Here is a 13,071-nt window from a genome sequence, read left to right as displayed (position 1 = left end):
GCACAACTAAAGTAACTGAGCAGTCTAAATACTTAGCCACTTTAGTCTACCACATGTCCTAGACTACAGGTTGAATCACTTAAGGTCTATGGAGAAAATTCAGATACCAGTAATTCCTCGAAATTGCATGCAGAATTTGGAGGAAGGGGGGGCTGCCATTCTCAAAGGATGTGACTCCCCAAAAGATAAGCATTTATTCTTTTATCTTTTAGGTCCTATGGCAAATGCTAAGCAAATTCAAAGATCCAGTGGCATTTCTTTTTTTTTATTTTTTAATTTTTATTTTGAGAGAGAGTGAGAGCGAGTAAAAGCAGAGGAAAGGGGCAGAGGGAAAGACAGAATCTCAAGCCGAGGCTGGGCTCAATCCCACCACCCTGGGATCATGACCTGAGCCGAAATCAGGTCAAGTTGGACGCTCAACCAACTGAGCCACCCAAGCACCCCTCCAGTGGCATTTTTTTTTTTTAATTTTTTTTTTAACGTTTATTTATTTTTGAGACAGAGAGAGACAGAGCATGAACGGGGAAGGGCAGAGAGAGAGGGAGACACAGAATCGGAAACAGGCTCCAGGCTCTGAGCCATCAGCCCAGAGCCCGACGCGGAGCTCGAACTCATGGACTGCGAGATTGTGACCTGAGCCGAAGTCGGACACTTAACCGACTGAGCCACCCAGGCGCCCCAATCCAGTGGCATTTCTTAAAGAGCTCATAATCTAAGTTCACAATTTGATAATAGAAAAAAAAAATTTTTAAGTTAGAAATAACTGATTTCCTTAATACAATACTTACACATCCTCAAGTAACTTTTCCAGTTTTACCACTTACTAGTACTATTTTTAATTTAAGGAACCTTTCTGTACATAACTTATTCCATAATTTATCAACAAAAAAATCTTCAGAAAAAAGTTACATAAGGTGGAGATTTAATTCAAAACTCAGGAAGTGCACTCATTTTAAAGCCCTTTTAATACAAGATTCTTTGAATCTCAAATCTAAATTCTACATAATTTCCATATCTTCAACAAGACATTTCTTTCTTTGTGTAGCCAATTTTGTCATTCTTATTCAGAGTAAATGTTGAAATATGATTAACAAATTCCAAAGAACTAAGGGTGGGAACCCTGAGGACATAGTTATACTTTTTGTTGTTGTTGTTGTTGTTTAACATTAGCACTGAAGTTTTTCCACAGGGCTTAGTCCTTAACAGCTTGAAGACATCATTATCTTTGTTTAGCCAATGGGGGAAATGGCAGTTGAGTGATTAAGATCAAGATGGGCCTAAGTAATAAGTGTTTTGATTTGTTTTTTTTTAACTCAACTACCAAAATTCAAATGAGCTTTGCCCCCTCCAGAGCAAATACCTCAGGAGGCTGGCTATATACCCACTCCAACAATGCTACGCCCACAGTGCTCAAACAATTCAGAATTTTTTGAGAACTGCTTTCAAAGCTTATTGTACAACTTCATACTGTCTTTGTTAGTGGCTAATCTTTACTTCTCTGTAGTGTGGACTTTACTTTGTTGCATTTAATATCCAAAACTGATTCAGTGAGATTCAACTTGGTAAATAGGGTAAATAACCTGAGTAATACTATTTTTGAATCAAAAATGACATGTGTGGGGTGCCTGGGTGGCTCAGTCAGCTGAGTGGCCAACTCTTGAACTCATGAACCATGAGATCATGACCTGAGCCAAAATCAAGAGTAGGACGCCTAACCTTGACTGAGCCACCCAGGTGCCCCTGGTTTCTAAATTTTTAAGTTATTCTATTTCTACAAAGGATTGCTACATATTGCCCCAACTGCTATAACTTTGCCAATTCTTAATATTATTTTATAAATGAGGCTACGGTTATTTTCAACAAGACAGTAATTATTCAATATTTACAATCTGAATTACTATGTGTGTTACTAAGTGAGCCATACTTAGTATAAATTAGGATATTAGGATAAATTAGGATAAATTCATGGAATTTATCCCTCAAATTAAACATCAGCTGCCCATGAAGCAAATACAGCAAAGCAGATAAATAATGAATTATGAAAGTTGGAAATGCAGACACAGAACAGATGAAAACTATGGTACTAATCTAAAGATGCTAAAAAAAAATAAAAAAATAAAAAAAAAATAAAGATGCTAGAAGTAGGAATATATCACTTTAACACTCAAATGAAGGAACAAAAAAAGTTTTAACCTTAAACTGCTCAAGTTTCCTATGGTGCTTGAATATAGTAAGAAAAGTATTACAGCATTGTGCTTTAGGTTTTTTTTTTAATGTTTATTTATTTTTGAGAGAGACAGAGACAGAGACAATACAGGTGAGGGGCAGAGAGAGAGGGAGACAGAGGAACAAACCCAAGCAGGCACTAACAGCAGAGAGCCTGATATGGGGCTAGAACTCAAGAACCATGAGAGCATGACCAGAGCCAAAGCTAGACTTCAATAGACTAAGCCACCCAGGTACCCCTAAGGCATTATTATTATTTTTTTTTAATATGAAATTTATTGTCAAATTGGTTTCCATACAACACCCAGTGCTCATCCCAACAGGTGCCCTCCTCTATGCCCATCACCCACTTTGCCCTCCCTCCCACCCCCATCAACCCTCAGCTTATTTTCAGTTTTTAAGAGTCTCTTACGGTTTGCCTCCCTCCCTCTCTTTTTTTTCCCCTTCCCTTCCCCCATGGTCTTCTGTTAAGTTTCTCAGGATCCACATAAGAATGAAAACATACGGTATCTGTCTTTTTCTATATGACTTATTTCAATTAGCATAACACTCTCCAGTTCCATCCACATTGCTACAAAAGGCCGTATTTCATTCTTTCTCATAGGCATTATTATTTCAAAAGCATAAATCATGGGGTGCCTGGATGGCTCAGTTGGTTAAGTGTAGGACTCTTGATTTTGGCTCAGGTCATTATCTCAGTTCATCAGAGATCTCACAGTGCATGAGAGATCTCACAGTTCATGAGATGCAGCCTCGCATTAGGCTCTCCACTGACAGCACAGAGCCTGCTTGGGATCCTCTCTCTCAGCCTCCCTCTGCCCCTCCCCTGCTTGCTCTCTCTCAAAATAAACAAACATTAAATTTTTTTTTCAACGTTTATTTATTTTTGGGACAGAGAGAGACAGAGCATGAACGGGGGAGGGGCAGAGAGAGAGGGAGACACAGAATCGGAAACAGGCTCCAGGCTCCGAGCCATCAGCCCAGAGCCCGATGCGGGGCTCGAACTCACGGACCGCGAGATCGTGACCTGGCTGAAGTCAGACGCTTAACCAACTGCGCCACCCAGGCGCCCCATAATAAACAAACATTAAAAAAATAATAATAATAAATAAAAGTATAAGCCAATACTGCATTAAGAAACGTAAATCCTCCCCCTATGACCCAGCAATTGTACTACTAGGCATTTATCCACGGGATATAGATGTGCTGTTTCGAAGGGACATATGCACCCCCATGTTTATAGCAGCACTATCAACAATAGCCAAAGTATGGAAAAAGCCCAAATGTCCATCGATGGATGAATGGATAAAGAAAATGTGGTCTATATATGTACAATGCAGTATTACTCGGCAATCAAAAAGAATGAAATCTTGCCATTTGCAACTACGTGGATGGAACTGGAGGGTATTATGCTAAGTGAAATTAGTCAGAGAAAGACAAAAATCATATGACTTCACTCATGTGAGGACTTAAAGAGACAAAACAGATGAACATAAGGGAAAGGAAACAAAAATAATGTAAAAACAGGGAGGGGGACAAAACAGAAGAGACTCATAAATATGGAGAACAAACTGAGGGTTACTGGAGGGGTTGTGGGAGGGGGGATGGGCTAAATGGGTAAGGGGCACTAAGGAATCTACTCCTGAAATCATTGTTGTACTATATGCTAACTAATTTGGATGTAAATTTTTTAAAAATCATCAAAAAAAAAAAAAAAAAAAGAAAGAAATGTAACTCCTATCATCCTCCCACCATCATTTCTGTGAGAAATATAGTATCATTTCTAATCCCAAAAGTAGTTTTCTCAGACTTCTATTTCTCAACAGTGGCACTAACCCACTGGCCCCTTAAAGTAATTAGAAAGTTACTATTAAAGGAACAGTTTTGCCAATTAAAAAAAAAAAAATCATTCTGCAACAGGATTTATCATTCTCTAATTGAAGTAATCCAAAAACAAAAAAATCTCCTTTTTCCAGTGAACTTAAGATATAAACCAATGTCATCATAACAATCTTGACCCATAATTTGGAGGGGCAGATATTACCCTTGTGACCTTTAAACTTAAGTAAAATTTTAAACAGTTCCTTATAAAAACTCCATAACTCTGATTTTCTTTTTTACAATATTTACTTATCAATTCTGAGAGCACATGCACACATGGGCAAATGAGAGCAAGGGACAGAAAGAATCCGAAGCAGGCTCTGCGCTCACGGTGCAAAACCCGTCAGGGGCCGACCCTATAAACCGAGACACCACAACCTGGGCTGAAATCAAGTCAGATATACTCACTGACTGAGCCACCCAAGCACCCCCATAAATTTGATTTTCTTAAAGCTCCACTTTTATACCTTCAAACATATCCTAAGTGGCAAAAGATCTCAGTAAAAGAATAACACAGGCTTCAGAGTCCAGCAGTCTGGTACTACAATTTGGTATTTACACTTTCTAGCTGAAGACCCCTGGACAACTTAAATGAGCTATGACTCATTCTTCCTATATGAAAGTAACAGTAACCACACCTCACACGATTATGAAATATTCCTATAAAGGATGTGGCACATTGTAAGCCTCAATAAATGTTAGGTACTAATATCTATAATACTGTACTTAGTAGTGTGTATCCACAATTAGATATGGCATTCAAAGTTTTTAGTACATTTGTGTGCTTGGTTTTTAATATGTTTTAAGTATTCATTCTACTTACCTTGCCAACAGGTTCACAACAGTAATTCAATTTACTATTTATAACAAAAACATTTTTATATTTGTTATTAAAACAAATCAAGTATAGTATTTAAAGTGGACTATTGTCTACAAACCTTAAATATGTATCCCAAAATCTGAGTTTTCCAATTTTAATATGGAATAATATTTATATATCAAACTTTGGGAATCTGAACTAAAATTATCTCTTTAATTTTGTATCTATCATTCCTTTCACTTCAGAATCACCTCACTTAAAGGTACATAAGCATAAACTCTGAATAACAAATTTCTTACTGAATAAAGTTGAAATAAAATAGTTCTGTGTTGGGGCGCCTGGGTGGCGCAGTCGGTTAAGCGTCCGACTTCAGCCAGGTCACGATCTCGCGGTCCGTGAGTTCGAGCCCCGCTTCAGGCTCTGGGCTGATGGCTCGGAGCCTGGAGCCTGTTTCCGATTCTGTGTCTCCCTCTCTCTCTGCCCCTCGCCCGTTCATGCTCTGTCTCTCTCTGTCCCAAAAATAAATAAACGTTGAAAAAAAAAAAATAGTTCTGTGTTGACAGAACACATCCAAAGAGGCTCAGTCTTGCTCTAACATCTCTGTAGTTGTATGTGAAACAGTCCAAAAGAAGTTCAGGAACATAAAAGAATTAGATCTTTTAACTATGACCTTTCAGCAAGGTGGAATTCTGTAGTCCTAAACCCTGAATTTATAACTCTTCCTGCTATTTCCCCCTAACTAGCAGAGTTGGACCAATTTGTTAGATGGCCTCCTTTATTTCACTTGTCTCCCACAAGACAGGTTCTTCTGGAACCTTAAACTAGGATTAGTAATACTAAATTGCAGATGAAACAGACGTTTTATCATGACAGATTGTCATTATGTTGACAAATGCTCTAATGGGCCTCCAAACTTTAAAAGGTTTGATTTAGGGGCACCTGGGTGGCTCAGTCGGTTGAGTGTCTGACTTTGTCTCAGGTCATGATCTCATGGTTCAGGAGTTCAAACCCCACATGGGGCTTGCTGCTGTCAAGCCTGTCAGCAAAGAGCCCACTTAGGATCCTTTCTCCCCCCCCCTCGGGACCCCCCCCCTTGTGCTCTCCCAAAAATAAACTAATATATATTTTTTTAAATAATAAAAATAGGGGCGCCTGGGTGGCTCAGTCAGTTAAGCTCAGGTCATGACCTCAAAGTTTGTGTGTTGGAACCCCACATCAGGCTCTGTGATGACAGCTCAGAGCCTGGAGCCTGCTTCAGATTTTGTGTCTCCCTCTCTCTTTGCCCTTCACCTGCTCACACTCTGTCTCTATCTAAAAAATAAACATTAAAAAATAATAATAAAAATAAAACAGTGCCTTTTTAAAAAAATAATAAAAATAAAAGGTTTGATTTAAATTACCATTTACAATTGTGTGAATAATACCTACACCTCATATTTTAAAGTCTACACAAAGATTTTTAAGATTATTCATATAAGGTCTAAGGTTACCTATCCTAACACTTTCCTTACTCTCTATAAGTTACTCTTCATACAGTGCTTTGCCTTTGATGAATACTCAGTATTATTTACTAACACAAATCTCTGAAACACAAGAATCAACATGCTGCAAACAAAATATTAACTAGGGCTCAAATTCTTCATTCAAAAAGAAACTATACTTATTTTATCAAATTTAAGACACTGATGCTAGCATTCAAAAAAAAATTTATTACAAGATTTCAATGGGAGGTTCTCTCACAACTAGATCTTAAGTGCCACCTGGCTGATGGGATTTAAGACTTCATGGGGGTGCCTGGGTGGCTCAGTTGGTTAAGCATCTGACTTTGGCTCAGGTCATGATCTCATGGTTGGTGAGTTGGAGCCCCACATCAGGCTCTGCACTGACAGCAGAGAGCCTGCTTCAGAGCCTCTACTCCCTCTCTCTGTTCCTCCCCCAAACTCGCTTGTATACTTGTGCTCTCTCTCAAAAATAAACATTAAAGAAACAACAACAAAAAAGACTTCACGGATTTTAAGACACATCCCAATTTCCAACAAGTTAAAAACTAAAAAAAAGAGGAAAAAAAAATTTTTTGGAATCAGCTTAATATGGTAAAAAAAAAAAAAATATTCTATAAAATACTGAGATGCGGGGCACCTGGATGGCTCAGTGCATTGAGCAGCCAACTTTGGCTCAGGTTGCAATCTCACAGTGAGTTCGAGCCCCTACTCAGGCTTGCTGCTGTCATCACAGAGCCCACTTCAGATCCTCTGTCCCCCTCTCTCTGCCCCTCCCCCCTCTCAAAAATAAAAAATAAACATTAAAAAAAAAAAAATGCTGGGGCACCTGGGTGGCTCAGTTAAAGCATCCGACTTCAGCTCAGGTCATGATCTCACAGTTCATGGGTTCAAGCCCCACGTTGGGATTGTGCTGACAGCTCAGAGCCTGGAGCCTGCTTCAGATTCTGTGTTTCCCTCTCTCTCTCTCTCTCTCTCTCTCAAAAATAAATACACAATGGGGCGCCTGGGTGGCTCAGTCAGTTGAGCATCTGACTTTGGCTCAGGTCATGATCTCACGGTTCTTCAGTTCGAGCCCCGTGTCAGGCTCTGTGCTGACAGCTCAGAGCCTGGAGCCTGCTTCAGATTCTGTGTCTCCCTCTCTCTCTGCCCCTTCCCTGCTCATGCTCTGTTTCTCTCTGTCTCAAAAATAAATAAAAACATTTAAAAATAAATAAATAATAAATACACATTAAAAAGTAAAATAAATACGGAGATGCTATACTTATGCCATGGTGGGGGGAGGTCGTAGGAGGAACACTAAAACTACTAAATTTACTACAGTAGTGCCCCAAACCACTAGACATTAACTATGTTTCCATTTATAGTGTTGCCTTAGTTCACTCAGCACTCAAGACAAATTCAACTTCCAGAAAAGGTTACAGCTAAAAGCACTAAGAGGTACTCATTCTCAAAGTAACTGAGAAACAATTAAGAATTGAGATATTGACAGACTCATCATACAACTGTTTAAAAAAAAAAAAAAAAAGCACTATGCTTATAATTTTAAAGTTAATTGTTAAGTTGCCTATCCAAATCCTTTAAAACAGGAATTCTTAACCTGTTAGTTAACCCTCTGAAAATGTATACAAACTGGGGTGTCTGGCTGACTCAGTTGGTAGAGAATCTGACTCTTGATCCCACGGTCATGAGTTCAAGCCCCACTTTGGGTGCAGAGCCCACTTTAAAAAAAGAAAAAGAAAATGTATGCAAAGCAGTTTATATGTGCCAATGTTTTCCCAAAGAAAATGGTTTCTCAAAAGGATCCATATAACAAAAAGACTAAGAATCAATGTCTTCCCTTTTTTAGGTTTATTTATTTATTTTGGGAGAGAGAGCCCGTGCACGTAGAAAGAGCAGAGAGAGAGAATCCCAAGCAGGCTCCTCATGATCAGTGTGGAGCCTGATGCAGGGTTCAAACTCATTAACTGTGAGATCATGACCTGAGCCAAAATCAAGAGTGGGGCACTTAACCAACTGAGCCACCCAGGCACCCCAAGAATCACTGTCTTAAAATAACTGTTTCAATTTTATATTAAGAATTAGTCACAGGGGCTCCTGGGTGGCTCAGTCCATTAAGCATCCAACTTCGGCTCAGGTCGTGAGCTCACGGTTTGTGGGTTCTGGCCCCAAGTAGAGCTCCGTGATGACAGCTCAGACACTGGAGCTTGCTTCAGATTCCGTGTCTCCCTCTTTCCCTGCTCCTCTCCTGCTCATGCTCTCTTAAAAATGAATAAACGATAAAGGAAAAAAAAGGAAAAGAAAAAACTAGAGTCACAACATAGAGCATGCTATAATCGGAAGGGCATTGCCAGGCACTAAAAGTAAGCCTGGCAAGGTTTTTTGTTGTTGTTGTTTTGTTTTTTCTGAGGGGGGCAGAAAATAGATTCATTTATTCTAGAACAAATGAAAATAATGCATAGCCATTATTTTAAAAAACTATCATTGAAGAGTTTCTTTAGGGGCGCCTGGGTGGCTCAGTCGGTTAAGCATCCAACTTCAGCTCAGGTGGTAATCTCACAGTTCATGGGTTTGAGCCCAGCATCAGGCTCTCTGCTGAGCCTGCTTCAGATCCTGTGTCTCCTTTTCTCTCTCTCTCTCTCTCTCTCTCTCTCTCTCTCTCTCTCTCTCAAGCTTAAAAAAAATTTTTTTTGAGTTTAATATAAATCAAGTGTTAAGTCTGATAAAGAAGGTCCTACTAAAGAAAATTTTGAGTATATAGTACTTTGTAAATTATCAGTTTGAAGTTTTCTACAAATGGAAGGCACCTATATTTCACTCTCAAATACTGAATAAAATTAAAACTACAAAAGGTTAACTGCAATATTTTAAGTTTTCTGTATCATTTAAACTTTTATGTTACACACCTCACGAAAGAGGCACTATCTTTCTTTTTTTAATCTCTCCACCCAACATGGGGCTTGAACTCAACAACTCTGAGATCAAGAGTCACATTTTCTACCAACCGTGACAGCCAGGTTCCCCCATAGGCACTCAGTTTCTGATCTCTAGACTCACTGCTACCATGCTTTCAGATAAATAATGCAGGAGTTCCAAGGAGGTTCTAGCCCAAAGCAGCCATTCTAAGTTATGATCATTAACAGGAGTTACTTGAAAAGACAGTACTTTTTAAAGGAATGAGGTAAACTTATTAAAAGTCATCATTAACTAACTGCTCACTTGATCAACAATTTATTCTTCCATTGACAATAAAATTCCAACTTGCTCCACAGTAGCAAAATTACGTTCAGAGGTATTCTCTATTCTAAGCTATATTCTACTTTGTGTTTTGTAATGATTGATCCCTAGAGGAAAAAGTCGAAGCAGCAAAGAAGTTCACTCGGTAAGTCTAAGAGACCAAGAAACTGGACAAAAAGCACGGCCAAGAAAGATTTTAGAATATCCAGAAAAACAGGCACAAGAAACTACCTATGCCTATCATACATCCAACACCACCACCCCGCCCCCGCCCACCCAAAGCTAAGAATCACAGACTTGAGAGATTTAAAAAAGACAACATGAATCCAAAATAAATTTGTGAAATACAGGTCTCACAAGTCTCTACCACAACAGATGCCATAGTTAGAACAGACTGGAGCCAACTATTTCACGGTGAAAAAGATCAGTAAGAAGCCTATTAATATGTAAAAGTTAAAGGAGTAACATGGAAAATTTAAAGAATGGTGGTTCCACTGCCTTCAGAAACTACAATCCAAAATAGAAAAAAGAATTTAACTTGAAAATAAATTATACTAAATGTTCAAGAACTATCTGATAAGGGAGAATAGTGGTAGAAAAAGGTCTGTGCCAACTTTTAACTGCAGCTGTAGTGGAACACACTAAAAGCCTTGTTTTAAGACAAAAGCAGTGAAATAAAAAACAATGGTTTTAGACCTATCACAAGTGTCAACTGCTCATGACCATAACTTTGGCTTTTTCCAATGAAAGACTTTTGGGATAAAGGGCCATACAATAAGGAATAAAGTATAAGAAAACAAAATTGACAAAATTCTCACACAAGACTAAAACATAAAACCTACCTAAGAATTTTCATACATTTTAAAATATCATAATTGAAGATTAAGAAATTAACATATACAATGAAATTCAACCATTCTTTCTAAAGAGGATTGAAATTACAAAACACCTAACTGAAATCAATGTAGGGAATCCTACATTTTAAAATTAAAATTAAAAGTTAAAGTTAAAATTCCAGTAGGGAATCCTCTCCCCATACTACTTCTTTCAAACTGAGAGGATTCTCCACAGTCCTTTTCCTGTTCTTTCAGCAAAAAATACAATTTGCAGCCCATTATTTCCTTTCACATAGTTGTTTTTTTTTTAAACACTGAGATGGAGATCATTCTAATTAGTACCCACTCACCTTGACTATCCATTACCCCAAACAATGACACTTTATGGAAATTTAAACTTTATGCCACTGAATTTAGCCAGCAGATACAGCAATACCTTCTTCAATTTGTCACTAATAACTTGTACATTAATACATGCATCTAAAAAAGTACAGTGTATGGTGACCACAAAAGATTAAGCATACAGTTCATAAGGGTGCTGCTCTAAAAATGTATTTTCACTAGATATTCACTGATTATCACAGGCATGAATATTAAACATCCCCGTCAATTCTTCACATTTTCTACAAAGTTGACCCAATTTCAAAGCTGACACTGAAGTTTCTACCTTTAGAAGGATAGAAAAACAAAAGTAATTGGGTAGTCCTAAAAATGTACATCATAACTACATGACTAAGATACTCACTTAAAACTTATGCCAAGACAGCCCCTCCCTTCAAAGCAAACCAAGATTGACTCACACTGCTCTATTTTACTTAATTTTGGAAATAAAATTAAATGGATTCCTTAGCACTAATTTCCTATCTGCCTCCACCATTTGAAACATTCCACCTTCAGTCCGTGATCATCCCCACAAAAATGATAAAATAAAAACAAAAACAAAAAACTCTCAATACCTCCAAGTTATTTACGTTGGAATAAAAAAAAAAAAGAAAGAAAATCAATGGATTCAGGAATAATAACCACTGTCTTAAATTGGGGGTGGCTATGGAACAGTCCTACTCAGTGAAACCATCTCACCTCAGATGATACTTTTCATCTGTGAGACCACCCCATCTGCTAAAGCTAACCACCTGGGTAAAACGTTTCAATTTTGTCTCTCTTAAGTGGGAGACGATCAATCTCTTGTACACGTTACACCGTCTACAGATATTTCTACATGCGGGGGGGGGGGGAGTAAAGTTGGTGGCAGGGTGAGGACAAAGGGCATTTGAAACACCATTAAGTAAACAGAGAAAGGAGAACAGAAAGGGGGCTAAATCAGCGTTCCCTCCAGTAAGATAATGGCCAGAAAACGCAGGCACCCTTATTTACCACCCCTAGGGTCCTATTCATTACCGCCCACTGGAATGTAAAGTTGTAACTACCACCACGCAAGAAGCCCATCAAATCCTCAGAGTGTCAGGTCACTAGGCAGACTCTGGAATGACAGACTAATACCCTTCCCCCACCCCCACCCCCCAAAAAAGAAAGGTCCAACCCAGTAAGTGCAGGTCACTCTGCCCTCTGGGGCAGTTCCAGCCGGCGCGGGGAACGTTCGGATGGGAAGACGAGAAAGGAAAGCCCACCTTTCTTCCCACACACCCCCAGCTGGGGAAACAAAACAAAGACAGCCCTCCTCCGCCGGTAGCCACTACCCTAGCCAGAGAGGCTTTCCTATTTCCCGGTGCAGTCTGGCCTCCCGCCCCCGCCCCCATGACAAAGAAAAGGCACTTGGTGAGCAAGGCCTTCCTGCTTCCACGGATGGGGGGAGGGGGCTGTCGAGGTGAGGAGCCCCCTCTACACACTCGCGCTCACACTCTGGGCCCCGCAAGCGACAGGGAGCCAAGGCCTCCGCCTGGGGAAATCAGGGCTGGGAGGGGTGGGGGTACCTTGAAGTAGCCGCCTTCGTAGAGGGTGTTGGGGGGTCCGAAGATGGCAACCTCCCAGTTGTAGAGGTCGGACTCATCCACCAGGGTGATCCGGAAGCCCTCCACCGGCTCCTCCTGCAGGGATTTCAGCTCGAGCATCAGGGCCTTCTGCGAGCTGGTCATCTGCTGCTGGGCCATCGCGGCGGCGGCGGCGCCGGGCCGGAGCCCCAGTCCTCTCGCACCGGCCGGGCCGGACCAGGCCCCTCCCCTCCGCTCGTCCTCGCCCGGGCCGCACCGGGCTTGTCTTCACACACCCGGCGGGCCGGACCAGGCCCCAGACGGCCCGTGGGCCGGCCCGAGTCCTCCTCACACACGACGCGGGCCGGACCGGGCCCTTTTCCTCACACTCGGGCCAGGCGGGGGGAGGGGCTGAAGGAGTTAGGGGAATTCGCTCCCGGTCCCGGGCCTCCCCCCCCCGGGGGGGGCCTCAACTTGGCGGGGGGGGGGAGAAGGGGTGGAAGCGGAGGAGGGCGGCAAAGGGCCGGCGATGGTGAGGGGAGGGGGCCGAGCCGGCCCTGGAGCGCCGCGCTCGCTCGCCCTCTCGTTCTCCTCAGGGGCTGCTGGGGCCGAAGGGCGCGCGGGGCCGGAGGGCGGGGGGAGCG

At 41.0% G+C, this 13,071-nt stretch overlaps 1 protein-coding gene across 1 annotated transcript in view; it reads right to left on the bottom strand.

Moving 5' to 3' along the window:
* The window catches only part of UBE2R2 (ubiquitin conjugating enzyme E2 R2), a 117,429-nt gene extending 104,364 nt beyond the window's left edge, over positions 1-13,065 (bottom strand). Inside the window, exon 1 of the mRNA XM_040481484.1 lies at positions 12,431-13,065. Within this exon, the coding sequence (XP_040337418.1) occupies positions 12,431-12,607 (177 nt within the window). The 5' untranslated portion in view covers positions 12,608-13,065. The remainder of the gene's footprint in view (positions 1-12,430) is intronic.
* Positions 13,066-13,071: the final 6 nt, after the last annotated feature.

This window comes from Herpailurus yagouaroundi, unplaced genomic scaffold (assembly GCF_014898765.1).
Source record: "Herpailurus yagouaroundi ecotype Mexico unplaced genomic scaffold, PumYag 160, whole genome shotgun sequence".
Taxonomy (NCBI): domain Eukaryota; kingdom Metazoa; phylum Chordata; class Mammalia; order Carnivora; family Felidae; genus Herpailurus; species Herpailurus yagouaroundi.
Note: the sequence above shows the minus strand (reverse complement) of the source record. Positions and strands in the feature narration are given on the sequence as shown.